The 27,574-nt window shown below is 43.1% G+C and overlaps 1 protein-coding gene across 16 annotated transcripts in view; it reads right to left on the reverse strand.

The window, feature by feature from the left end:
* SFI1 (SFI1 centrin binding protein) overlaps positions 1 to 27,574 on the reverse strand; it is a 104,987-nt gene that overhangs the window by 25,650 nt on the left and 51,763 nt on the right. For 15 of the 16 annotated variants that reach the window (XM_047696888.1, XM_047696885.1, XM_047696889.1 and 12 more), the window contains 9 exons: positions 25,538 to 25,655; positions 23,662 to 23,764; positions 14,452 to 14,608; positions 12,483 to 12,644; positions 10,676 to 10,746; positions 8,892 to 8,984; positions 6,227 to 6,324; positions 5,096 to 5,162; positions 975 to 1,105 (listed from right to left, as the gene is read on the reverse strand). In XM_047696888.1, the coding sequence (XP_047552844.1) occupies positions 975 to 1,105; positions 5,096 to 5,162; positions 6,227 to 6,324; positions 8,892 to 8,984; positions 10,676 to 10,746; positions 12,483 to 12,644; positions 14,452 to 14,608; positions 23,662 to 23,764; positions 25,538 to 25,655 (1,000 nt within the window). The remainder of the gene's footprint in view (positions 1 to 974; positions 1,106 to 5,095; positions 5,163 to 6,226; positions 6,325 to 8,891; positions 8,985 to 10,675; positions 10,747 to 12,482; positions 12,645 to 14,451; positions 14,609 to 23,661; positions 23,765 to 25,537; positions 25,656 to 27,574) is intronic. The other variant, XM_047696894.1, reaches the window with a different exon arrangement.

A 27,574-nucleotide genomic window follows, 5' to 3' on the forward strand; every position in this document is an offset into this window, starting at 1 on the left:
CTGCCCACTCCTGCCATCCATCCTCATCCCCAGGCTCACAGCATGCCTTCCTCCAGGGACTTTCCTCAGTAGCTCTAGAAGAACTCAGGGCTGACCTAAGTGAGGACATGAGGATCCCTTCTCTGGAAGTGTCCTTCAATTGTTTCTTGTGTATCAGTTTTACTTCCTCACAAAGATTCAAAGTTTCTACAGAGTCATCAAAAAGATCTTCCTTTTCATCTAGCAGAAAGTCCCTGGTGTCAAGGAGATCTGAATTTAAACTCTGGCTCTGCCACTTACTGGTTGCTTTACATGGGGGAGTCATTAGTCATCTTGAACCTGTTCTCTCGGGACTGCTATGAGAAGGAAATTATTAATGAAGTTGCTGACGTCACAGGCGAATGAGCTTATGTATTTGTTTCCCTTCTCCCATCACAGCATGCCCACCACAGGGGCAGACATACAGTTGGCGATGAGTAATTTCTTTGTTGCTTTCTGCCAACACGCAGCAAGGACCTGCTTTGGGCAAGTTTGGCTCTGTGGGAGCTAAAAAGACATAGCTCTGCTCCTTGCCCGTCTTAATTTTGTTGACAACTGTATTTCAAGACTTCAAAAAGCCAGGTCTAGCAGAACAGGAAGCAAGCATTTCAGGGAAATCACACTCAAGAATGCCTGCCAGGGCAATGCAAGGTCCAACCACGCTCTGATCCAGAACGCTAATGGGCAGCATTCATGGAGCTCACACTGGCTTGCACTGAGGACAGGGGCATAGAACTCAGGCTGCTCTGAAAGCATTTGCAATAAAGTTGAGCAAAAGCTTTCCCAGGGGAAATACTGGCTGGCTTTTCCTGCTAGATGAAATCAATGAGCCCACATAATTGAAAAACCAGGAAGAACCAGGGCCTGGGAGGCTGGGAGGCTGAACACCACCACCAATGGCTGTGTGGGGAGCAGAAGCCCGAGAAGCCTGCCCAGACAGGAGTGGCATGGCATACCTGTGAAAGCGTGCTGCTCTCGCAATGAGAACACTTTCCTGATGGTGCCATCGCCAGAATCTTCTCCATGCGTGGAAGGCTGCAGGAAGGGCTCTCTGCTGGAAGTGACTGTCTGCTCTGGACCGCAGCCACTACAGTGAACAGAATGACCTTTATTTGTACTTTACATTATTAAAAAAAAAAAAAAGTGGGGGAGAGGGTGGCGGCCCTGGGTGGCTCAGTGGGTTAAGCCTCTGCCTTCGGCTGAGGTCATGATTGCAGGGTCCTGGGATCGAGCCCCACTTCAGGCTCTCTGCTCAGTGAGGAGCCTGCTTCCCCCTCTCTCTTTGCCTGCCTCTCTGCCTACTTGTGATCTGTCAAATAAATAAATAAAGTTTAAAAAAAAAAAAAAAAAACCTTTCAGGGTCACATTCTAGAGGGAGGGTTGTTTTCTACACTAAACTGAGAAAATGATTAAAATCATTATTTTTAATCTTTATCTACATGATAGGTGAAAAATGAAATATGATGGGTAAGAAATTTTTACTCTAATTAAAAAGTTTAAGCATCTCTACCTATTTGTGTGTGTGTATACACATGTGTATATACATGGATGTATCTAAGTGTTTTGTCCTATGAACTAAGTGTTCATACCCACTGCCTGTTTCACTCTCTGACTGCTAGTGTTTGACTCAGTGATATACATAGGCTTTTTGAATCTTAAGAAATTTATCAATCCTTTCTCATGTGTATTATCAACATTGTTCCCATGCTGTAATATATCTTTTGATTTTGCTGTAATTACAAAAGGCTACTACTATTTTACTGTTTATCAGTAGGAAGATAGACAACTGACATAAAAATATATACATGCTTCCATGATCCAAAACTTTGTGGGGATAAAAGCATATATATATGGCGGTGCTTTTTAAAATAGGACCTCAAATTCTTTGGATTTCCTCCTTCCCTGAGAAGTCCCTTCCCCTTGAATCTGGGCAGGACAGTGATTGCTTTGACCAGTAGAGAATGGTGAAAGTGACCATATGAGCTACTGGGTCATAAAGGGCCATACAGCTCTGTATGTTCACTGAGACACTTTTGGAGTGAGCAGCAACACAGTAAGTCTGACTACCCTGAGGCCACTATGCTCAAAGGCAATCCAAGCCTCTTGGAGAGGCCCAATGTAGGTTCTCTGGTTAATAGTCCCAGATGTGCCCACTCTTCGCGAGTTATTCCAGTCCAGGAACCAGCCATGTGAGTGAAGAAACTTCTAGAGAATGCTAACCTCCTGCCATTAGAATCTTCCCAGCTGAGGCCCCAATAATCATGGAGCAGAGACCAGCCATTATTGTGATGTCTTGTTTCAATTTCTGACCCACAGAACCCATAAGTATAAAGGGTCATCTGTTTTTATTTTATTTTTTTTAAGATTTTATTCATTTATTTGACAGACACCAATCACAAGTAGGCAGAGAGGCAGGGAGAGAGGGGGGGGGGGAAGCAGGCTCCCTGCTGAGCAAAGAGCCTGATGTGGGGCTCGATCCCAGGACCCTGGGATCATGACCTGAGCCAAAGGCAGAGGCTTTAACTCACTGAGCCACCCAGGCGCCCCAGAACCCATAAGCATAATAACACGCTTGTTGTTTTAAGCTACTGAGTTCGGGGTGATTTTTTTCACATAGCAACAGATAACTGAACAGTAAGCATCTGTGTGTGTGTGAACATATGGTATACATACTCCCACGCACATGGAGGAAAAAAGATACCAAATTTACTCACCAAATGTAATTTAAGATTACGGGTGTTATAATTTTTTTCTTTTATCTCTTCCTACACATCTCAAATTACAATGTCTATATATTGCTTTTGGGCATTTACATTTTCAAATGTAAATAAAAGTAGAAGCAACAGTATAACGAATCCCCATGAACTTAACATCCAGCTTCAATAACTGGCAAACGTTTTGCCATTCTCTACGTATTACTTTTTAAAAAGAAAGAGACCCACAATAAAAAATATCTTTATCTTTTCCTGAAATAGAAAGAACTGATGTTCTCTTTAGCGAACTTGATGTTCTCTGATGTCATCTCCTTAGATGACAGTCAGAAGCTTAGCAAAAGATCTGGGAAAAAAACCCAAAAAACAAAAAAAACCTCCCAGAAGTAAACAGGGCTCTTACTATTTTTCAGACCTTCTATATGATGCAGGCCATGCAAGAGCAGTGTGGAGAGATAAGAACACTGACCTTTGACCTTCCACCACTGCTGGGCCCCAGGGTCAGGGGCTCTTTTTCCAGGGGGAAATTAAGAGACTCTGCTTCTTTTCCACCTTGAATAAACACAATCTTTTGACCCTGGCACTCAGTTTCCTTTTCTAAATGGTCTCTACCTTCTGCTGAGCTTACATTAAATGGGTTTAAGAAACCAAGTAGCAACGTCCTTTCAGAAAGAGTCACGTCATCCAAAGGAATGTCAAAGAACGCAGCAATTCTAACCATTTTCCAGGTGTGGAAGGCAAGCCATGTCCTGGGTTGGCACCGCCCAGATGCCAAGAACAGAGATGATCCTTCAGAAAAACTCAGTAGCAACCCATGGCAGTTTATCTGGCTGTTCACTCGTTCGTTCATTCAGTCATGTAAGTATTAGTGGCACCTACCCTCTGTCCACACAGTGCTAAGGAGAAGAGAGAGACAGGGTCTACCCTCAAGTAGCTCACAGACTGGCAGGGAGAGGGGCTGAGAACACCTAGGCACAGAATACACTGACAAAGCCACACAGGGGGCCGGGGGATGGGGTAACACCAGAGCCAAAAGGGCCAAGAGGGACAGAGAACCGCATGTACAGTGAGAAGCACATTCAGGGAAGGACTGGCAGCTTAACTGGCCAGAGCACAGCTGTGAAGGAACGAAGAAGTAGGTAACAGGGAAGGGTACAGAAATTAACCAGAGGCCGCCTCCCACAGGATTTTATACACCTTACTAGAAAATTCAGATTCTCTCTCAACACTATGAGTAAACAGCCAAATTCTTTAGATTCTCATGTTAGACTCTAAGCGACAGATGGAGGTGGGGGTGGGGGAGGCAGGAGTTTGGCTTTCATCTCCCTGTTTCACCAGGGAGGGCCAAAACCAGGCCCAGGCAGCACGCTAACCCCTACAAGGCCCGTGCAGACACTACCAGTTGAACACAAATGCCCCCAAGCCTAAAGGTGGCCTCCAAACCCTTCTCGGTTCAGCACTCTAGACAGCTGCGGCCATCATTTGAGCTGGCCTGCAATATTGCACTTAATTGCCATCCTGGGGCTAAATTACAAGGCCTGTGGGAGGAGGAATTTTGTCTGCTTTCCATCACAGCTAAGCCCCAGTGCTTAGCACAGTATCTGAGGCACAGCAGCTGCTCAGTGAGTCTTTCCTTCTTTTTTTCTTTTCTTTATTTTTTTATTTGTCAGAGAGAGAGAGAGAGAAAGAGCACAAGCAGGGGGAGCAGCAGGCAGAGGGAGAAGCAGACTCCCTGTGGAGCAGGGAGCTAGATACAGGGCTCGAGCCCAGGACCCTAGGATCACGACCTGAGCCAAAGACAGATGCTTAACCGACTGAGCCACCCAGACGCTCCTCAGTGAGTCTTAAACGGAACTGAAGCCAGGGCTCCTGGCTGGCTCAGTCAGAAGAGGATGTGACTCCTGATCTCAGGGTTGTGAGCTGGAGCCCCATGTCAGATGTAGACATCACTTAAATAAAGCTTTTCTAAAAAATGGAACTGCATCCTTCCTCAATCTGCCTTTTCCTAACTCGCCAGCCTGATCCCCATGTCCTCCCGCCTGCTATGGGTACCGGCCTCACACCGTTCAGCACTGAGAACGTGGCACTATGTTCTACACTTTCCCCAGTATTTCCTAAAGGCTGGCTAACTAATAGAGTAAATGAGTAACGATGTGAATGGAATGGCTGCGTATTCACAGCACGTGAAGGAAGGGGGCTGACGCAGACTTTCCAGTATCACTAGAGGGAACTGGGGGAAATATCTTTGAGTTTTTCACAGCAGCACCAAGACCTCTTAGCAAAGGTCTTTTCCAAGAATCTTTCCAAAGTAAATGGCTCCGACAACGTAAGCCTGTGGAGTTACTCACTATGAACTTACTCCATACCTGCTTGTATCTTCTCTTCTGAATATACTGTGACCATGATTTGATACACTTGCGTAGCAATGTTATTCTGAAATAAAACACATAACATAACACATACTGCCTACTGCATGTCCAGGTGTGGGTTTTAAAAATGTTGTTTGTTTTTAAGGCCAAAAAATCTGGGTGTAGTTACATCTTCAGCGTTGAAGGCATCCTGTCAGTTTCATTCTAGGACAGGGGGAAAAAGAACCTATCATTCAACACAATATCTGTCAGCCACTGATTTCGGACTATGGCTTGCCCCCAAATTTTGACAATTTTCTTATAAACCTAATTAGACCACCAAGCACAGTGTCTCTGGAACCTAGGTAATATGTACGAAATCCCCTATCATGAACTTTCTGGTTTTATGACCAAACTCTGGGGCTTGTGTTAGGACCACCTGGGTCTGTGACAAGCTCCTTCCACCAAAGTGATATCCAGAGTGAGAACTGCCTTCAGTTCTGTAAACCAGGATTTAAAATAATGATTGACCCTAGTAACTCCAAATATAGTTAAATACGGAGATTCTCACCGACTCATTAAAAAAATGCTCCAAAACGGGACCTCTATGTGAATTCAATTGATTGACTTATTGGCTGCAGGGAGGGTATACTGAATATTTCCGGCAGGGAGAAAAGTGAAGCGTAGTTACTTCTGAAATAAGACTAAGGGATCAGAGGGAGGGATCCAAGCAACTTTTATTTTTCACTTTATACCTACCTTCCTATACATTGAGTTTTCCTTATAGACATGTGGTGCTTTTATTTAAAATTTGGGGCACTCTCCACTCTTCCAGAATAAGCCACTTGCCTGAGCCCGCTTTTTAACACTATCAGTGCTTGAATTCTAAGATGTGAATGTCACTAAAGCCTGAAACTCTGAGGCAGGGAGCTAGCTGGCACATATTCCGAACTATGGTGACCAAGAACCAGTACAAACATCTCTATTCTACCTCTCATCTAATCAGTCAAAAGGGAAACACAAGCTTAGGAACCACTGCTCTATAGCAGGGCCTTTCTGAAGCTCGCCAGCACCGCACAGAAGGGTAAGTGCTCTCTCCTACAGAACAGTCAGTCCCTGGAGAGCACAAGGAGAAGGCCAAGCCCCTACCTGCAGTGGTCCTGGGCAGCACACAGTGAGGGAAGCTGTGCTCTCTCTTCCCTCTGCTCAATCCGAGACTGCCAGAGGTCCCAGAATCTGTGCAGCAGCTGAAGCAAGACAGAAAGGAAATGGAAGTTTAATTATTAAGGCAAAAGGTGAAATGATCTCTCCTAACCTATTAGCAAATCCTTGCACCGAGAGACTATTAGCTCTGACAGAGGAGGAATTATACCTCAATTTAGAGTAACCGACATATAACAGGCTTACAAAATAATTGTGGCTAAGTTATATGGAGCTATTCTAGGCCAACATAAAAGGCAAAAAGATGAATTTCCCCATCTACGGAAATCAGAATCAAGATGCTCAAGCTATTCCTCATCTGGGCCTCATAGAAGACAATGCCATTTTGTTTATTTTTTATTTTTTACTTTTTTTTTTCCTAAAGATTTTATTTATTTATTTGACACAGAGAGCACAAGTAGGCAGAGAGGCAGGCAGAGAGAGAGGGGGAAGCAGACTCCCTGCTGAGCAGAGAGCCTGATGTGGGGCTCGATCCCAGGACCCTGAGACCACGACCTGAGCTGAAGGCAGAGGCTTTAACCCACTGAGCCACCCAGGCGCCCCTTTTTAATTTTTTTTAAAAAGATTTTATTTATTCATTTGACACACAGAGAGAGAAATCACAAGTAGGCAGAGAGGCAGGCAAAGAGAGGGGGCGAAGCAGGCTCCATGCTGAGCAGAGAGCCCGACGCAGGGCTCAATCCCAGGACCCTGGGATCATGACCCGAGCCAAAGGCAGAGGCTTTAACCCACTAAGCCACTCAGGCACCCCGACAATGCCATTTTATTTTTATTTTTTAAAGATGTTATTTATTCATTTGACAGAGAGAGACATAGCAAGAGAGGGAACACAAGCAGGTAGAGTGGGAGAGGGAGAAGCAGGCCCCCCCAAGGAGCAAGAAGCCCGATGCGGGGCTCGATCTCAGGACCCCGGGGTCATGACCTGAGCTGAAGGGAGACGCCCAACGACTGAGCCACCCAGGCGCCCCAATGATGCCATTTTAAAACTTAAAACTGATCTTATCACCTCTGACTGCTCCTGATGTAGTCTTGCCAAAAAAAAAAGTGCTTAACTTCAATCTAATCAAGCCCTTAGATCAAACTTCTAATTTATAGGAATGACATTTAAAAAAGGAAAAATCAAATGACATCAAATGGAAACAGATAAACTGAGAATATGGAATATTATATAATGCCAAATAGCTGGCCTTCCTTTTCCAAAAATCAGTGTCACTGAAAAAAAGAAGTATACAGTACATTAAGTGGAATAAGCCACGCACAAAAGGGCATGTAAATATGAGATCCCTGAAGTGGTCAGGTTCACAGAGACAGAAAGGAGAAAGGTGACAGCCAGCTGCTGGGGGGCAGGGGAGAGGAGGAGAATGAGAAGTTATTGTTTAATGGGGACAGAGTTTCAGTTTTGCAAGATGAAACAGGTTCTGGAGATGGATGGTGGTGAGGATTGCACAATGTGCATGTGCTTTGTGTCACCGAACTGTCCTCTTAACGATGGTTAAGATGATAAATTGTTATGTGTATTTTGCCACAATTAAAGAATAAACGTATTAAACAAAAGAAGTGGAGAGGGGACACTGTTATTAAGAGCCTCATAAGACATAACCAGATACAGTAAGTAATCAGCCTTTGGCTGAGTCCTGGTTTAAAACGGAACATTTCGGGGGGAACTGTGAAAATTTGGATATGGGCAGGGTATTGGATAAGATTAGGGAATTACTGTTCATTTTGTTAGGGATGGTAACGATACTGTGGTTATGAAGGAAAATGTGATTTTTGGACAACGCAGGCTGAGATGTTTAGGCATAATGTGTCACGATGTCTGTCACTTACTTTGAAATGATTCAGCAAAAAAAAAAAAGGAGTAAATATTAACAATTGGCTAATATTTGAATTGAGATGGTAAGTATAAGGTGTTTATTCTACTATTCTTAAATTTTTCCATACATTTGAACATTTTCTTTCTTTTTTTTTTTTTTAAGATTTTATTTATTTATTTGACAGAGAGAGATCACAAGTAGACGGAGAGGCAGGCAGAGAGAGAGAGAGGGAAGCAGGCACCCTGCTGAGCAGAGAGCCCGATGCGGGACTCGATCCCAGGACCCTGAGATCATGACCTGAGCCGAAGGCAGCGGCTTAATCCACTGAGCCACCCAGGCGCCCCACATTTGAACATTTTCATAATGAAAAACAAAGCAAAACAAAAAAAACATCCTCCTACACCCAAAAACATGATCTATAAGTAGAGATAGAATGTTTGCTGCCCTCAGGTAAATCAACCACTGAAGACAAGAGACTTATAGTAGTGCAAATACAACCAAAGCCGCCTGGAATGCAAAACTCAATGTGTACTCCCCAGGTCAGGGTTGGAATCCACAGTCCCTGACCTCTGAGTCAACTATCAAGTTTCTTAGCAAACAGATTAAAAAACGGATTAAACTAGGAAAAACCAAGGGTTCCTCTACCAGCTGGTAGGGGTAGCCAGAGAAAATGGACACTAAGGTTTTGGAGTCTGAAAGGTTTGGGCAAACCTTGAGGCACAAAGGTTAAAAAAGAAAAGATAATGGACATGAGCTTCCTCCATACAGATGACCCTCACCATGATGTCATGCTGCTGGTGAGCGAGGTTCTTTCTTATTTGCTGGAGATGGGCATGCGTCACATTATCTTTCAGGGCTCGAAAACAGAAGTGCTGTGAATAGAAGGAAGGACACAAGCAGTTACAAATCAGCAGCGTGTGTACCAGTAAGAGCAGAACCCGAGTACAGTAGGGAGAGGCCCGGGCACGGATATTCACAGCTGCTCCTGGATCCTGGAATGTTTCTCTGCTTTAGGATTCACCTGGGAGTCTGATACACAGTAGGCACTTAATAAGTAGCTGTTGAACTGCTCCCTGGCTATCCACCGATACTGCCCTGGGACAAACACACCATCACCTCTGACCAGGAGAGATCCCCGTGGCCCAGACAAGAACACGACAGACAAAGGTTAAAGATATCAACTCTGCCTCTCAGGAAAAGACTTTTAGATTATGGTGGGGGTTTTTTTGTTTGTTTTCTTTTTAAAGCCATGTTGGCAGTGGGGTGGGGGTGTCCAGTGTGCACACTTATGCAATTCCAAATGTAGTTTTGCACGAGCAGAATAGAAGGTAGAGAAGGAAGTGCTGAGTAGGGGGGGTTGAGTCAGTAGGGGGGGTTGGGGCAGTGGCAAGACGCGTGGGACTGCCTCCAGCTCCATCTACACTGCCTCGCATGTGACCTAAGTAAAGCCTTTTCTCCAGTGCCCTGGGTTCCAGTCTTCTGAGACAGAAGTGAAGCGATCAGGGGTTTCCATATTGTGCTTTGTAGAACCCAAGGCCCCTGAATGTGTCTGAAGACCTCCTCATGTGGTAAGGGTCGGGAAAAGCAGCAGTAGATGCTTCACCCACAGCATCTACTTTGATCAATTTTACAGATGAGGCTCCCAACATTAAAAAGGGAGCATAACAAATAGCATGGAGGACATGGGGAGTTAGGAGAAGGCAGTTGGGGGAAATTGGAAGGGGAGGTGAACAATGAGAGACTATGGACTCTGAAAAACAATCTGAAGGGTTTGAAGAGGTGGGGGGTGGGAGGTTGGGGGAACCAGGTGGTGGGTATTAGAGAGGGCACGGACTGCATGGAGCACTGGGTGTGGTACAAAAAACAGTGAATACTGTTATGCTGAAAATAAATTTTAAAAATTGATTAAAAAAAATAAAAATAAAAAGGGAGTCTGCCCTGGGGGTGATGAGTTCGAGCTCCATGTTGGGGGTAGAGGTTACTTAAAAAAAAAAAATGAAGGGGGACCTGGCTGGCTCAGTCAGTAGAGCATGTGACCCTTGATCTGAGAGTTGTGAGTTCAAGTCCCATGTTGGGTGTAGAGATCAATTAAACATAAAATCTTCAAAAATAAATAAATAAATAAAAAGGAGGCCGACCATGTGGATAAAAAAAAAAAATGCAGGACTAGATCACCTCCAAGATTCCCTTATATCTCCAGAACCTTCTGATCCCACCCATGAAAACAGGGACACTTGGAATAGAGCAGGGCTTCATGAGTGAAGCTAATCCCACAACCAGATACACCTGAACAGCCCGCTGTGTGCCTGGGTCCTCCAAACGTGAAGGCCTGAGCAAGGCTGCTAAGTATGGCTACTCTGTGTAGACAGGCTTTCTATTAAAAGGTTGCATTCTCCTTATCACATACTTTATAGTTCATAGAGTGATTTCTCCCCCCAGCTTCTTGAACATGGTACCTTCACATCTTAGGACTTTGGCCAGTTGTGCTGTTAAATATTAACCACTCAAATTTTGGCAGTTCCTGCAAAGAAAAAAGAGCCTCAGGAGGCTTTCACACACTTACCAGCAAGCTGTGCCTCCTGTGTTCTTCCGCCACCTTCCACTGGGATGCTTCTTCAGCACACAGCAGCATGTCTGGCAGGGAGTGAAGGCCCCTCATCTCAAAAATGTCCCCATCCCCACACACTGCAATCCTAGGGACCCAGCAGAAGGGTCTTGGCTGTGGGGGATAACAGGTGGGCTGCCGTCCACCTGTCTCCTCCTGATGACCCAGAGAAGAGGAAGCAAAGGGAAATTGAGTTGCTTATCGAAGAGTTGTCCTTGCCTTTCTCCCCACTGATGCCCATTTGATGACAGGCAAAAACAGTTAAGATAAATTGCCACAGATTACAGTAAACATTTCCAAATCATGCCATCTAAAGCATTCCTGTCTTCCTGCAGCCTCTGTTGGGTGCCACAACCCAGTCCAATGTTTCAGGTAAAAACCGTGTAGTTTTTACTCCACTCCCTCCATCTACTGGGCTGCCAAGTCCATCAGCTCCCCTCTGAAGTATCTCCGGCTCTTCTGTTCCCGTGCCCAGTGCCCCGCAGGACATCCGACTTGCCCCTCACACAGACTGGTGAGAGCCTTGCGTAACTGCTCCCCCTGAGCTGGCTTTGCCCCTGTAACCCAGTCTGTCCCCTCACGTACAAACCTGCCACACCACTTCTCTTCTTACACACCTCCAGGGGTTCCCCAGTGCCATTAGGAGAAAGCCCAAGCTTCCAACCACCGTACACAGGGTGCTACAAGCTGCCCCAGCCCGCCTCCGCCCGCGCTGCCCTACCGCCATCTATGCCCCTCGACTCACAACAGACCCCCCCCCCTCGCTGTCCCTGGGTCTTTTCCTCACCTCTACCTGCGTAAATGCCATTCCTTCCACCTGCAACACCCTCCCCAACTTCTCTGCTAGGTGACCTTGTCACCCTCTAGGACAAAGCTCGAATCTGCACAGTAGCTCCCGCAGGACGTGATACGGACCTTTATGACAGCACTTTCTGCACCACATTGTGAAGCCCTGTTTTCATGTCTCTTTACCCCACAGACAACCAACTACCATTTACCTCTGAGCTTCCTTATATTTCAGAACTTAGGCAGGAGGCTAAAACAAAGCAAGAGTCTGCAGAACAGATGAACGTGTGGATGGACATCGAGGGTGGTCCAAATCTGCATAGCTGGGCACCTAGTGTAGCACGTGTCTAGTGCCAAAGGCCCAGGTCCAAAACTCCCAGCTCGGCCAATGATCACCCATGACTTTGGCAATCATTTAAACCCCTGAATCTCTGTTTCCTCATCTGTAAAACGGGGATAGTGTCATCTACTCCACCGGGTTATTTTGAGGATTAAAGAGATAACGCGTAACGTCCGCATGTGGTAAAAGACAATGGAAGCTACGGTCATAACGTTAGGGCTGAAAAAAAAAAGACCACCTAGTGGGTAGAGAAAAGCAACGAAATGACAATGTAAAATTCAGGACAGTGGGATTACCTCTCCGAAGGGGAGAAAAGGGAATGCAATCAGGAATGAGCAGATAGGGTATTAGCAATGTTCTAATTTTTACGTTGGGTGGTGAGTATATGGGTGTTCATTTTATTACTATTCGTTAAACTGTAAATGTATGTTATACATACTGTTTTGAAAGTATACTTCCAGTTAAACAGAAACATTTTAAAAAGAAATCAACAGACATCAGGACCACCTTCCATTGTTCAGTAATGGTTTCCTACATATCCCCAGCCCTTTGTTTTACAGGCTGCTGAGCTCCAGGGAGGCCCTGCTGTGGTGGCTGAAGAGGCTAGGGGGTGGGGGGAGGGACAGATGAAAAGGATACAGTGTTTCCAGTGAGTGAATGCCCGCCTCAGAGCCATCCTCCGGGCCAGCCCCTCCACCCTGGCTTGCTGGGCGTACAAGCTCTCCTTCCGCTCCCAGGCCCACTGCCAGTCACAGAAGCGTGTCTGGAGCACAGTGACCCGGTAGAATCGCTCAGCCATCTCTGCAACAAAGAAAATCACCACGTGCAGCCCCCTGCAAGGTTGAGATGAGCTGGAAGCATCTTTCAGATAAGCTGTACCCTACTACCAGCGGACAGCAGGGATTCAAGGCTGTTCTTACAAAGCATCCTAAAATCAGAGTCTGTTTAGGCATGGGAGGGCTATTTGGAAGCTCTTAGTTATACCTCTTCTTTCCAAGAGAAAAGGTCTGTTATTTTAGGGAAGAGATGCTATAAAATCAGTTATAGCAAAGAGTTGAGGCTTCTAGTTAGCTACTGAGGAGCCGGAATGGCAGCTGCTGCTTTCAAAGATGACTCTTACTTTTGACTCTTACTCTTTGTCTCTCGGGTAGGACTTTGGGGAGTGAGGTCAATGACACAACTTGGTCACCATGCTGGCAAAGGTGTTTGCTAGCTTTCAGCCAGGCTGATCCTGGCTGCCAGGGTCCCCTGCTTTTAACACTAATTAGCCAATGGTCTGATGAACTAACTTAAGTCCAGGAAGTGGGAGGAATTGGTCCTGGAATTCGATGCTGAAATGAGAGGCACATTAGTCTACAGCTTATCACACTAAAGAGCTTAAGGTCTTCAGCTTCCAGGCTTGGGCAACCAGACAGTGGGTCTTTGGCCATTATCTTCAAACAGACACATTCAAACTCTCCCAAGAGACAGTGCTGGCCTGGCAACCCAGGAGGTTTCTGCAGGGAGGCGGAGGTGAAAGCCAGCCAGCGTCTAGCACACCGCTTCACTCACTTCTGTGTGGGCTCCAGAAACCAAAGTACAAAAAGTACCAACAATTGTGACCTATGTATTATCACGTACAAACACTAACTAGGAAACTAAGCTGTAAGAATAGTGTTAAAAAAAAAAAAATCAGGGATGCCTCGATGGCTCAGTTGGTTAAACCTCTGCCTTGGGTTCGGGTCATGATCCCAGGGTCCTGGGATTAAATTCCATTGGGCTTCTTGGTCAGCAGGGAGTCTGCTTCTCCCTCTGCTGTGCTTGCACTCACTGACAAATAAATAAAATCTTAAAAAAAAAAAAATCAACATCATAAATCACATGGATTGCATCACTGGGGAGACACAGAAACAATCCAAATGTCAATAGAAGGATGGCTAGATAGCATATTAAGGTAGACCATTCCACAAAATGCAGACAATAAAAAAAAATTTATGAAGACTACTTAAAAATATAGGAAATATTGTTAGTTGTGGAGGAAAAAAAGCAAGATACAAAGTTTTAAGTATCATATTAATCATAATAATCACACTACTTATAGGAGAATTAAATCCTATTGAGAAAATATACGTAATAAATAAAATCTTAAAAAACAAGGGGGGGGTGCCTGGGTGGCTCAGTCAGTTTAATATCTGTTTTTGGCTCAGGTCCTGGGATGGAGCTGCGTCAGGCTCCCGGCTCAGTGGGGAGGGGAGACTGCTTCTCCCAGTCCTTCTGCCTTTCCTCCAGCTCCTGCTCCCTCCCTCCCCTTCTCTATCTCTCTAATAAATAAATAAATAAATAAATAAATAAATAAATAAAATCTTAAAAAAAAAGAAAAGAAAAGAAAAAGAAAAAGAAAATAAAAAAAAAAGGAAAAAAATATGTGTGGAAGAGAAGGCCAGAAGGAAATAACTTAAATGTGAATTGAAGATGATGTATGTTTCTCCTTGATCTCTTCCCCCCACCCCGCCAAATTTGTGGCATAATATGATTGTATCTCTTCTAAATAAATTTGCAACACTGGCAGAGCAAGAGTGGAAATTGTGACGTGCCCCTCTATCTCTAGAGCCTGGGACCTTCTGCTCACCCCTCCGCTGTCTCTTCACTCTTCGGGCCCCCAAGTATTTGAGCCAGGCCTTCAGGGATTTACACTTTTGCCAGTGCTGATGGTGTTTCACTGCCAAGACCATTTTCCGTCTCTCCCTCTGGACCTGTAGGAGCTGTTCCCGCCACTGTGACCAAACCTGAAAACCAGAGAAAAGGAGACAATCAGAGAAGAGGCAGGAAAACAGATGGGAGGTATGGGTCAGGGAAAAGAGAAATAGAGACACACTGGAGAAGCTAAAACTGGAAACAACGACGTGGCAATGCTCAAGGAGGATCATGATCTACGGGAATTTGCAGTGAAGGGCTCTTTAAGAAGGGCATTCTACTTCTGGAAGCAGGATGGATGAAAGAACAATGAATGAAAGAGCAACAAGGGAAAGAGGAATAATAAAATCAACTAGTAGACAAGAGGCAGGGAAAACCTAAGGGGTGATATACTTAAATCTGATCTGAGACAGGGGAGGGTCTACCTTTTCCTTCCAAGTGGGAGGAAGCCTACTGTCTCAAGCACATTAGTTTCTGCGAAGAGTTAGCTATGGAAGCTGAGGGCCTACAGAAGGATTCCCTCAGGACTATCTATAAATGTGCACCCTTAGCAAAGTCTTTGTGTGCGCTTGGCAATATGCATCCCTAGTCTGAAGTGGAAAGTCTCAGATGACGACCTCATTACCTTCTTTCCTTAAACCTGTAACACCTCTTCTCCTTTCCTTCCTCTCAGCTGAATACCATTCTTCCTATTTCACCAAGAAAATAAAAGCGATCAAAAGAGAATTTTCCCAAGCTCCTTCCCCATCTACCCACCCACCTGCCCACAGGCTCTGCCTTCTCTCTGGCTACTTTGAATAAAGTGTCCGCGCTCTCTTCAATCAGAAGTCACTCCCAACGATGGACACATCCCATCGTCTCTGACCTTCTCAAGCTTATCACTGGCAAATTCCCCCTTCTGCACATAGATTTTCACCCTCTACTAGGTTTTCTAAAGCAGCATATGAATGTGCTACTATTTCTCCCATCCTCAAAAGCAAATCTCTTCAGGGATACAACCTCTGATTGGACCCTAGACCTGCCCGTAAAATAGCAATAATCTATGGTTTGAATATGAACTGTACTTTAGATATTAGATCAATATTCAATGTCGTGGATAAGATGATATTGTGATTATGTAGGAGAACGCCTTAATTTTAGGAGACAGAAGCTGAAGTATTTAGAGTTAACTTTTATGTCTGCAACTTTAAAGCCACTCAGGAAATGTGAGAAATGTATTGATATACTTAGAGAAAGCAAATGTGGCAAGATGTTAGCAATGGGTTAAACTAGTGACTACAGTATCTACCTTTTCCGTCATTTGGTATTTGTCAAAAATAAAAAGTTGGGTGGAAAAGATTAGGGTCACAGAAATGCTTTCTGAAAGGAATAAATCAGATTTTTGAGCAAGCCACCACTAGACCACTTTGGCATCCAGCTAATTCTCGAGTTCTTTCCTTTCCAGACTCCTCAAAAGAGTGGTCTATTTTCTAATTTCTCTTCCCCCAGGCAGGCTCTCATGAACCCTCTCCCCTTCAGGCCTACTGAAACTATTCTTCCCAAGCCCATCAATGATCTATTCTTCCCAATCCCATCAGTGATCTCCACATTGTTCAATCCAAAGGTCAAATCCCACTCCTCACCCTCCCTGACCTGCCAGAAGCATGTGATGAGGCCAGTCATGCCTGTGGATTCTCCAGGCTACCTGTAGTCTCACCTTTATTCCTCCCAGGCTGGGTCCTGCAACCCCTCTTCTAGCTATGCTTACTCCCTGTGTGCTTTCACGCAGTCTCATGACTTTAAATACCAACTGCAATCTCAGGACTCCCAAATTTACAGTTCAGGTCTCGACCCATCCTCCATACTCCCCAAATATCCAACTGCTTCCTGTATAGTTCCTTGGGGGATATTCAAAAGGCCTATCAGGCTGAAGATGTGGCGCTCAGAATCGAGCTCATCTTTCCGGACAAAACTGCTTCTCCCTCCTTCTTCCCCATTTTACTAAATGGCCATTCCACTGTTCCAGTTACTCAGGCCAGAAACCTGGAGTCACCTTGGATTCTTTCTCTGAAACTTCAGGTCTTAACTATCTATTAGCAAGTCTTGTCAGCACTACCTTCAATGTACACCCAGAATCCAACACCATCTTGCTACCATCCTTGTGTAGAATCTCACTTGGGATTTTCTTTCTTTCTTTTTCTATTTTTAAAAGATTTTATTTATTTATTTGACAGACAGAGATCACAAGTAGGCAGAGAGGCAGGCAGAGAGAGAGGAGGAAGCAGGCTCCTTGCTGAGCAGAGAGCCCGATGCACGGCTTGATCCCTGGGATCATGACCTGAGCCGAAGGTAGAGGCTTTAACCCACTGAGCCACCCAGGTGCCCCTCACTTGGGATTTTCTAATAGCTTCTTGACTGTTCTCCCTGCTTTCATCCTTGATCCTCTATGGTCTTTTCCTAACACAAGAGCCAAAACCAGGGATGCAAGCCCCTCTTAGACCCCACAATTTAGCCATACGGCTCCTAACTACCTCTGACCAGAGTCACAGAGCCCTTACTTATTGTTTAACAAAACAAAACAAAACACCTGTAAAAATGCCTTCGGGAATAACAGAAACTTGCCTTTTGAAAAGTCTGTGGGATGCTGTTCCACCTGAGATAACAGACACAATGTGCTGTGTTTGCATGAAAAAATAGTAATAGCGTGCAGGTTAGTGATAATCACAGGATGTGGAACTTTTGCCTTTATACTCTAGAGAGGATACTGCTAATGTCTTCTGCTAAGAATGTTTTACAGTTTTGTTTTACAGTTCTGGACCCCTGGAACAAGTGGGTCCTTGAAACAGAACAACCACCTCACTACAATCACAATGAAACCAGACAGGGACATGCCAGAAGGGAGAAGATGAACAAGAAGGAAAAAATGTTACAGCTGACCTAACCCTAATCAATCAGCATGATCCAAGACCCTGAGACCCTTACTCTGAATTTCACCCTTTAACACCCCCACCCCTGCTTGTAAGCCATAAGGGAGTCTTGGACTCTTGAGCATTAACTCCCTGTTCTCTTGGGTGGCACCACACCAGCAAATAGTCTATCTTTCTTCCCTGCAAAAGCCTGTGTCAGTTGTTACTGGCTTGCGGCACACTGGACACATGAACTCTCGTGTGGCTTGCTACAAAGCCACAGCAATCCTTTTTGGTTTGTTTTGATTATGTCACTTCAATCTCTCCTTTTTATAGGACAATTTTCCTCCCTGCCCTTTTTCCTCTTTCAGGCCACCAATTTCTTTGAGAAACTAGGTCATTTATCCCATAAAATGTCCCACACTTTAGGTCCGGCTGATTGTCTCAAGGTGTCTTTGCCTTGTTCCCCTGATTCCTGTATTTCCTGGAAACTGATAGAAAGATTCATGTTAGGTTTGGTTGGAATCATGTTCAAATTTCTAGGCAAGAACACTTCTCACATGGTGCTGGGGACTGCCCATTACCTCGCCATCATGAGGCACATCACAGCTGGCTGCCACAGTTTTAACAATGTCAAGACGATCCGTGGCTTCAGATGTCAACCTGATCCCTCCATTTTATTTTCTCACTGTCCTCCCACTCTGTGGTTGCTGCTTAGATCCATTTTCTCAATAGGGGTTGCAGAACAGCAATTTTCTCATTCCAGTACTCCTGTAGCTACTAACTAGAATTCTATAAAGAAGCCTACTCTCATTAACCCTCAGGATTTGAAAGATATAGCTTATATAGGAAAGGCAGGATAAATGCTTGATTTTTGACTTCACTAATTTTCAAACTGAGTTAATGCTCTAACAACCCCAATATGTGACCAGTGAGTTCCTTCTTCTCCCCTCATTATACATGCATGAATTTTTATATATTTGATGCGCTTTCAATTCACTGCAGTCATTATTCTTCTGGATGTCCCAACTGATTTATCATTAGTCTAGGAAAGTCCTTTGGCTCCTGAGTCCTTCTGACACAAGCCCATTAACCTTTGTTCATTTCCTCACTCTCCAGCAAAGTGTATTCTAGGCCTATGACGTGGGTGATATGCATATCTTGCTGCAGACCAGGAATCAGCCATTTCTCCAAAAAGCCTCTGTTTCTTTTAGCCACGAAATAACAGAGCCCATGACTTGGGCACTGGGAATACTAAATGCCATATATTCTTTGCTGCTCACTCCTTCTAACTTTTCCATAAATAAAATGAGAAATACATTTCTTAACGTTAAAAAACATCTTAAGTCCCTACCGATATTAACATTTCCAATCTCAGATTATAGGGCTTTTATTTCCTTTCTTTTATATTTGTAATCTTTTCCTTGACACTAAAAATCATGATTCCTAATGACACTGCCGTAAGTTACTTGTTTTATCTCACAATGTAGCTATAATAGTTTCAACATGACTATTCTAAACCTGCCACTAACAATAAGACTACTGAATGTAGGTTTCAGATTTCCTAGCAGTTCTTTGTGTCCTTAGAATGCATTCCACTAGGGATGAAGAGCCAAAATATTGCATTTTAAAGTTACTTGCAGTAATTATTTTCTCTGTGTAGTCATGGCTACGAGCTTAGGTTTGTTTCAGCGTGTTTTTTTTTTTTTTTAAAGATTTTATTTATTTGACAGAGAGAGATCACAAGCAGGCAGAGAGGCAGGTAGAGAGAGAGGAGGAAGCAGGCTCCCTGCTGAGCAGAGAGCCCGATGCAGGGCTCGATCCCAGGACCGTGAGATCATGACCTGAGCCGAAGGCAGCGGCTTAACCCACTGAGCCACCCAGGCGCCCCTGTTTCAGCGTGTTTTAAAATTCTGGGGATTGATGTCTCTCCTTTTTGATTTGCTTGTATTTTTTTAATTATATAAAATATTTATATGGTTCCAAAGTTAAAACTGTATAACAAAGTAAATTCACAAAAATATTTTGTTCCCTCCATCCCACTATGTGTAACCACTTTTTGTTAGTTTTGGATTTATTTTTTCCATTACATCTTTAAAATTTACTTACTTTAAAATTACTTCTTTAAAATTTACTTACTTTAAAATTACTTCTTTAAAATTTAAGTGCACACAAACACACCCACACACATAAACATACACCCCCTTTCCTCCCCAAAGGCAGCACACAATGAACCAGAGGGATCCCATTAAGAAGGAGATGTGATCGTATCACCCTCACTCAAAGCCAGCAGCTTCTCACCTCCACTGGAACAAGAACGTAAAGCCTTTATGGGCGCAAGGGTCTCCTGCGTTGTTACCTCATGACCTAATCCTTCCTATTCTCTCTCTCATGCTCATCAACATGTCATAAGATATATCAAGTTTGTGGATGGGATGACTCACAGTATCATAAACCTAACAATTTTCCCCAATCTAATGTAAAAAGTCGGTGCATTGTAATAAAAATCCTAGTAGGCTTTGATGTGGAACTTGAAAGTTGATCCCAAAATTAATGAGAAAGAGTAAAGAAGAATAGCCAAAAGGATTTGAAAAAGAACAAAAATAAAAAAGATCATCCTTTTCCATATATAAGAACTTAAGAAATAAGGGTGCCCAGCTGGCTCAGTCAGAGGAGCATGGGACTCTTGATAGTGAGTTTCAGCCGCATGTTGGGTATGGAGATTGCTTAAATAAACACCTGCTTCATTAAATCACAACTAAAACAGTGTGGTATTGGCTCAGAGACAGCAATACAGAGCAATGGAATGGAGAGCCCAGAACAGACCCATGAAGAAATGAGACCCTGGCTCTATAATGAAGGTAGATTAATAACCGGTATAAAAAAGATAAAGGATGGATGAATGAGCAAACAGTGCTACAGCAATTAATTACCCATATGGAAGATGACAAACTGAGACCTTTTTCACACAATTTATAAAATTAAACCCAAAATATATTAAAGACCAAACTGATACAAGAATAAATTAGGCTAGATTGAGATTAATAATAGATTGAGATTAATAATATCTGCATGAAAAAAAAAAGGTACCATAAGCAAAGCAAAAAAACAAGCTACTACAGATTGGAAGAAAGCTCCTGGAAAGTACAGAACACTCAAAAGATGAGTAAGCAGAGTCTACAACAATGTCCACAAATCAGTGTTCAAAAAGAAAAAGCCAAATAACCCAAAGAAGAAGAAAAAAAAAAAAAAAAGATGGAGGGATGTGAACCAACCCTTCTGAAACCCAAATGCAAACAAGCATCTGTAAAGATGCCGGGCCTCACTGGGAATCAGTGAGATACAAGTTAAAGCGACAATGAAATTACCACTCCACACACATCCCACTGCTGAGGAGGACCAAGTCTGACTATGCAAAGTGCTGAGGAGACTGGAAGAAAGGGGAACTGAAACATAACCACGTAAACTGGCACTGGAAAGCACTGGACAATCTGTAGTAAGGATGGAGAGATGAATAAGCAATGACCCAACCATGTCACTTCTAGGAACCAGACTGGAAAATCTCTCAGACTCTTGCACAAGGATCTATGTTTAAGAATGCTCTCCGCAGCAGCGTCTGTAATTGCAAAAATGTAGAAGTAATCCGTAGTTCATCATTAGTAGTGGTACCACTACTGAACGAGATCAACTGTGCCCACCCATACAACGGCACAGTGCACACGGTTAACAGGTATCTACGTCCCTACAAGGGTAAGCCTCACAAACACATTGCTGCTTCTAAAAAGGAAACTGCAGAGGAAATGTACAGGATGACATCATCCATAGATCTCCTAAAGACACGAAACCGGAACATTTCTTCTTTGTGGGTACGTATGCGCGTACTTCTACAAGTGCAAAAGACCACAAGAGAATGATGACCTTGTATCCGTGCAGGGCCCACCTCTGAGGTGGAACGGTGGCAGAAAGGGGGAAAGGTAGGGTTTGAGCCATGTCTGGGCAGGTGTGGAGCGTGCTAACACCTTTTAATCTAGGTGGTGGGTACTTGGGTACCTGTTCATGTTTTTATCAATGTCTTATATTTAGTTTTCTATGTTTTAAGTACATTTATAAAAATTTCCTGTATCTCAGGATGCTCTACCCTGTCTAGTTCAGAGATGTTTTGAGGGTTCAAAGAAATGCCTTAAGCGGAACTTCTTGGTAAGCTGTATGGTACTTATTAGACACAAGGCATCATTGCTCATAATCCACACAATTAAAATTTGGTCTTAGATTCTCACACAGCTTTTGGTCCACATCAGTATGATCTTGATCATCACATTTTTCACTGGATTTGATTCTAAGTGACTCCTGGCTGTTTTATATGTTAAATCCAACTGCTAACCATGAAAACCTGCTATCACTAAAAATATTCAATCAAATCTGTAGCAAGCTTTGAAAACAACAGTCCAAAGGGAATTCTGAAAGTGTTCTAAGCAATAGTAGCACCAGCAGAATGAATTTATAGGCCCTCAGAGTGGCTCTTTGAAAGAAAGAACACTCACACAGTTGTAGTCCCCCAGGAACAGAAAGTCAGTCTATGTTTCCATGTTGATGGCATTTTCACATTTGTCAGTTTCCTCTCCTTCCTGAGATCACAAGTTTATTAAGAACAATCCAGCAGGATGGGTAAAAGAATGGCTCTGCAGCTGTCAGGCTGCTTGGGTTTAAACCCTAGATCTGACCTTTGCTAGGTGTCTGACTAGCATTCAAGTTATTTAACCTCCTTAGTTTCCATAATTAATAATATGGGACTTTAAAAAATAACTGAGGGGCACCTGGCTGGCCCAGTCAGAAGAGCATGCATCCCTTGATCTCAGGGTCATGAGTTTGAGCCCCACATTGGATGTAGAGATTGCTAAAAAAATAAATAAATAAACAAAAGGAAAAAAAGGAATTATGAAAACTAATTGAAATAATGCATGTAAAGCACTTAGTCCAACACCTAGGGTTCAGTTAGACCATCACAAATGCTATTTGCCATTGCTGCTGTTCTTGTTACTATTATTATCACTGTCAAAAAATATCTTATTTCCTTGCCTCTTTTTACCTCTGAAGACCTCATGAGTTCAGAGGTAAGCAACTTCTTTTCTCTTAAAAGTTAGATAATAGGGGCGCCTGGGTGGCTCAGTGGGTTAAGCCTCTGCCTTCGGCTCAGGTTATGGTCTCAGGGTCCTGGGATCGAGCCCCACATCAGGCTCTCTGCTCAGTGGGGAGCCTGCTTCCCCCTCTCTCTGCCTGCCTCTCTGCCTACTTGTGATCTCTGTCAAATAAATAAATAAAATCTTTTAAAAAAAAAGTTAGATAATAACATTTTAGGCTTTGCATACCACATGGTCTCTCTGTGGGAACTATTCAACTCTGCCCTTGTAGCCTAAAAGCCGCACTGGACAATACATAAATGAAAAGGTACAACTGTATCCCAATAAAATTTTATTTATAACAACAGACAGCACACCAAATATGACCTGCGGGCCAGTTTGTGGACCCCTAGCCTAGATGATTGCATATGTGAATTGCATGTGATTTCCACATACTGCATACGTTCGCATAGCCTATGAAACGTTATCAGATTAAAAAGAGATTTAGTATAGTAACAGACACTTCCTTTTTTCCCCCTATTTCCTGTTATATTCTCTATAAATGACTTGGCAGACTCAGAATACCCAGAAGACCCCAAAAGTAACAGAAACTCAGTCTATCAAAGGTCATAAGAAAGTTTCACTACAGCATCGTCTTGGTACAGATGTTAGGCCTTTATTACTGACCAAAAACTAGAGGTTTCCTCTAATATAAGCAAAATTATATTTAGCAGCCAGGTTTTCTTTATTGTCTTAGTTTCTTTTCTGCCCTCATTATTTTCCAACTTGCTGCAGGAAAACAGTAACAAGGAAATAAAGAATATACTGCTCTTTCTTTAATCGTATTTATAACTAATTCATAAATCCCTTCCCAGCACCATGATCAGCAGACACACTGTGCAAACCAACTGGAATCCCATTCAGCATCTTCCCATTAGCAGCTTCTTTCCGTTGAACCCCAGCCTTCTGTGTTGCTTCTGCCCTCCACCTCCTGCCCAGCTCCCTTCGCTGCAGGGAGGGCCCAGGACAGAGGCAGCAGCATGACAGCCAGCCCTCTGCTTGGGAGTCCAACCCCACCTTCCGTGGTTGTAGGGCTTGACCACATGGACAGAATATACCAAAACCACAGTCGGCTGCACTCACCTGCAGCTGGAGGCTCAGGGCCCTGTGCTTCACAGCTGACGCAAGCAGGGTGTGGCCCACACGCACCTGTCCCAGTTGCTGCCTCCACTGGCTCCACCACAGCCTGCCAAAGAGCAAATCAAAGATGGAACCAGTCAAAAAAAAGCCACCCAGAAAAGAGAAGGGCAGCGAAGGATCCTCGGCTCAAGTCCCTATCCCTCTCTGTGCCAGTCATCTTGACTGACATCTGCTGGAACCACCATTGGAAAAAAAAAAAATAGAGAAGTAGATCTAGAATAGCCAGTTAAGGCTTGGAAACTGATGGTTCCTAAGGTTCCAGCCTTAGAAACTATAGACATGCTCTATTTGGAACTACACAGGTTTGAAAAATGTATTTATAAATTATTGCCAACATTAAAAAAACAGGAGATTTTGCAGAATAATCTGCAAAACACATGGCTTTTAGATTTTCAGTCTTGGCTTCTTTTCTGCTTATTTTCTAATTAGCTGTAGGAAAATAGTAGTGAGGAAATGAGAGTTTGCAACTTTTTTTTTTTTCCCACAGAAACACTCACTTTGCTCAGTTACTCTAACCTAGGAAAATCTTTCAGTCCTCCTAATCTGGGCCAGGCATAGCTGCAACACTCACTTCAAAATCTCAAACAATCTTACATTACTACTTATTTTTTTAAGCATTTAGAGAATTACAAGTTCCCTGGATGCAGCCCCAGCACCCAGTACAGTACTAGGAAATTTTAAGCTCCCAATAAATACACACTGAATAAATAAAATTATGTAAAAATATCTCCCACAGGCTCTAATAGAAATGCATACTTATTAAACATTTAAAAATATTTGCCAGGATGCCTGGATGGTTTGGTCGGTTAAGCGTGTGACTCTTGATTTCAGCTCAAGTCATGATCTCAGGATCCTGGGATCGAGCTCCCCCAAGTCGGGCTCCCTGTTCAGCGGGGAATCTGTTCCTCCCTCTCTTCTCTGCCCCTCTCCCCAACTCATGTTCACTCTCCCTCTAATAAATATCTTTTTAAAAATTTGCCAAATAAATTTTAAATAAGTTATTTAAAATAAAGATTTTTTAGGTGTACTGATGTTCTGGACACTGTGTTAAATACTTTAGATATTACCATATTTATTTCCCATGGCAACCCTGAAAGACACTTACTGGTGAGCCTGTCTCACACATGAGGAAAGTGTACTGTGGAGAGGTGAAAGGACCCAACACTGCATTAACATGGATTTGACCGTGTCAGTCTAGGGGTCTAAAGTCAAAGTTTCTGCCCTTTTCCATACTACATAGAGGATCCAGCTCTTTTGAGATTTTAATATGCTGCCATTCAGGACACCAAAGGACCACCAGAGGTAACACGCAGCGGGATCAGTCCCATTATAAAGTAGTTCATTGTTACACATGTCTGGCTTTCGAAGTCATCTAACTCATGTCCCTCCGAGGTGTGCACAGAGCTGATGAAAGGCTGGGCAAGGCAGTTAAGAGCATGGGCTCTGGCATCAGAAAGATGGGTAGGTGAGCCCTATTTTGCCAAATACAGCTTATATGAGCTTGGGCAAGTTACTCAACCTTTCTGAGACTCGTGTGTATCTTCATCTTCAAAAAAACAGTAGTTTAGTTTACAGTGACGATTATATGAGAATTTACATTAGAAAAATTAACACACACAAACTCAACACAGGTTTAGAACACAGCGAGTACTCAATTAGTGTTACTTCTGATTGTATAGTTGAACAAGTTGTCAATAAATATTTATTAAGCATCAATTATGTCTGAAGCACTGTTTTTAAGGTGGGTTTTTATGCTTCGTGAGACAAGGCTAAGGTAAGATGATGGCTGCTAATCTGTAGGGCGAAGGAGCGCACTCACCACAAAATACTCCGCTGCCTAAACTCATGGGCGGTGGTCTGCATCTGAAGTTTGGTTCTACGAAAAACCACGTAGATCAGCCACGACTTCCAGGCCTGCCGCATCTTTTGCCTTGCATCTAGATGCACCAAAAAGATTTTTAAAAAGGAGTAGGGAGAGATACATTACTCTGGGTTATGATAAAAGCTCATGGGCATTCTGTATTCATCCCTCCTTTCGAAGTTCTAAATTCCTCTGGACTTCAAGTGCCCCCTGGTGGAAAAGTTGTGAAGCTCTACAAAATAAATAAGGATGCAAACACACGTGAAGAATGGCTCTATGAGGGATGACATTTATAAAACAGGAAAATCAATATACTGCACTGTTCAGAAATCTTTTGTTTTAAAGCCCTTATTTTTAGAGATATGTTCTATAATATTTAAAGATAAAATAATGTGAATAACAAAAAGCAGAGAAATGAGACTGGTCTGAGTTGGTAACTGTTGAAGCTGGATGACAGGTACATGGAGGTTCATTATTCCATCTTTTAATTTTGTAGATATTTGAGATTTTACACAGTACAAAGTTAAAGGAGAAGAAGAAATCATGTCATAAAACCTACTGTTTGAAACGATAACTGTAAAGTAGAATAAGCAAGACAAAAGAACGTGATACCATCTATATCTGCTTGAAAAAACAGAATAAAAGGGACCAGTAATGATCCTGGAGAAAAGAGACTTTACTAGATATGGGAACTGCAAAGGTCCATAGGTCTCCCTTGGCGGTAAATCTTTCATTATCAAAGTAATCACTAATGAAATAAATTTCTGTTCTTTTTACAACAAAAAGGAGAAAGCAAAATTATGTCAACCATTTTCAGGAGATTCTCCAAAATGTGATTAGCAGGATGAGAACTATATTTATATTTCATAGCAATTGACAAGTCAAGTCAAAACATAGAGAACTTAACATGTAGCTTCCTCAGGCCCCTTGGGCAATGCTGTTGTGGTTTAGAGTTTGGGTTCCTGAGTGAGACAAACCAGGTTTTAATATGAACTTGCCACTGAGCTGAGTAACCTCGCAGAAGTTCCACATCTCCAAAATGGTACCTTCCTTAAAGGTGTATTTGCCAAGAGTAAATGAGGTCACTGATAAAAAGTGTCTCCGATAAATACAAGCTGTTATTTTCTGAGGGTGGTACCCAAGAATCTGCATTAATGTTCTCTGCCCTGATTCTGGACAATCTGAGAACCACACTTCCCTAAGGCCTGAAAGTACTTGCTACGTTTTTATCTAACAGTACAAGAGTGACTGAAAACTACAGAATACTCATGAAAGAAATTGAGGAAGACACAAAGAAATGGAAAAACATCTCATGCTCATGGATTAGAAGAACAAATATTATTAAACTGTCTATGCTTCCCAGAGCAATATATACATTCAATGCAATCCCTATCAAAATATCATCAACGGGACACCTGGGTGGCTCAGTTGGTTAAGCAGCTGCCTTCGGCTCAGGTCATGATCCCAGCGTCCTGGGATCGAGTCCCACATCGGGCTCCTTGCTTGGCGGGGAGCCTGCTTCTCCCTCTGCCTCTGCCTGCCATTCTGTCTGCCTGTGCTTGCTCTCTCTCCCTCTCTCTCTGACAAATAAATAAATTAAAAAAAAAAATCATCAACATTTTTCACAGAGCTGGAACAAATAATCCTAAAATTTGTATGGAACCAGAAAGACCCTGAATAGCCAAAGGAAAGTTGAAAAAGAAAACCAATGTTGGAAGCATCACAATCCCAGACTTCAAGCTCTATTACAAAGCTGTAATCATCAAGACATTACGGTGCTGGCACAAAAACATACACGTAGATCAAAGGAACAAAACAAAGAAACAAGAAATGGATCCTCAGCTCTATGATCAACTAATCTTCAACAAAGTAGGAAAGACTATCCAATGGAAAAAACAGCCTTTTCAATAAATGGTGTTGGGAAAAATGGGCAGCCACACGTAGAAGAATGAAACCGGACCATTTTCTTACACTATATACAAAAATACACTCAAA

The sequence above is a fragment of the Lutra lutra genome, chromosome 12, assembly GCF_902655055.1.
Source record: "Lutra lutra chromosome 12, mLutLut1.2, whole genome shotgun sequence".
Taxonomy (NCBI): Eukaryota; Metazoa; Chordata; class Mammalia; order Carnivora; family Mustelidae; genus Lutra; species Lutra lutra.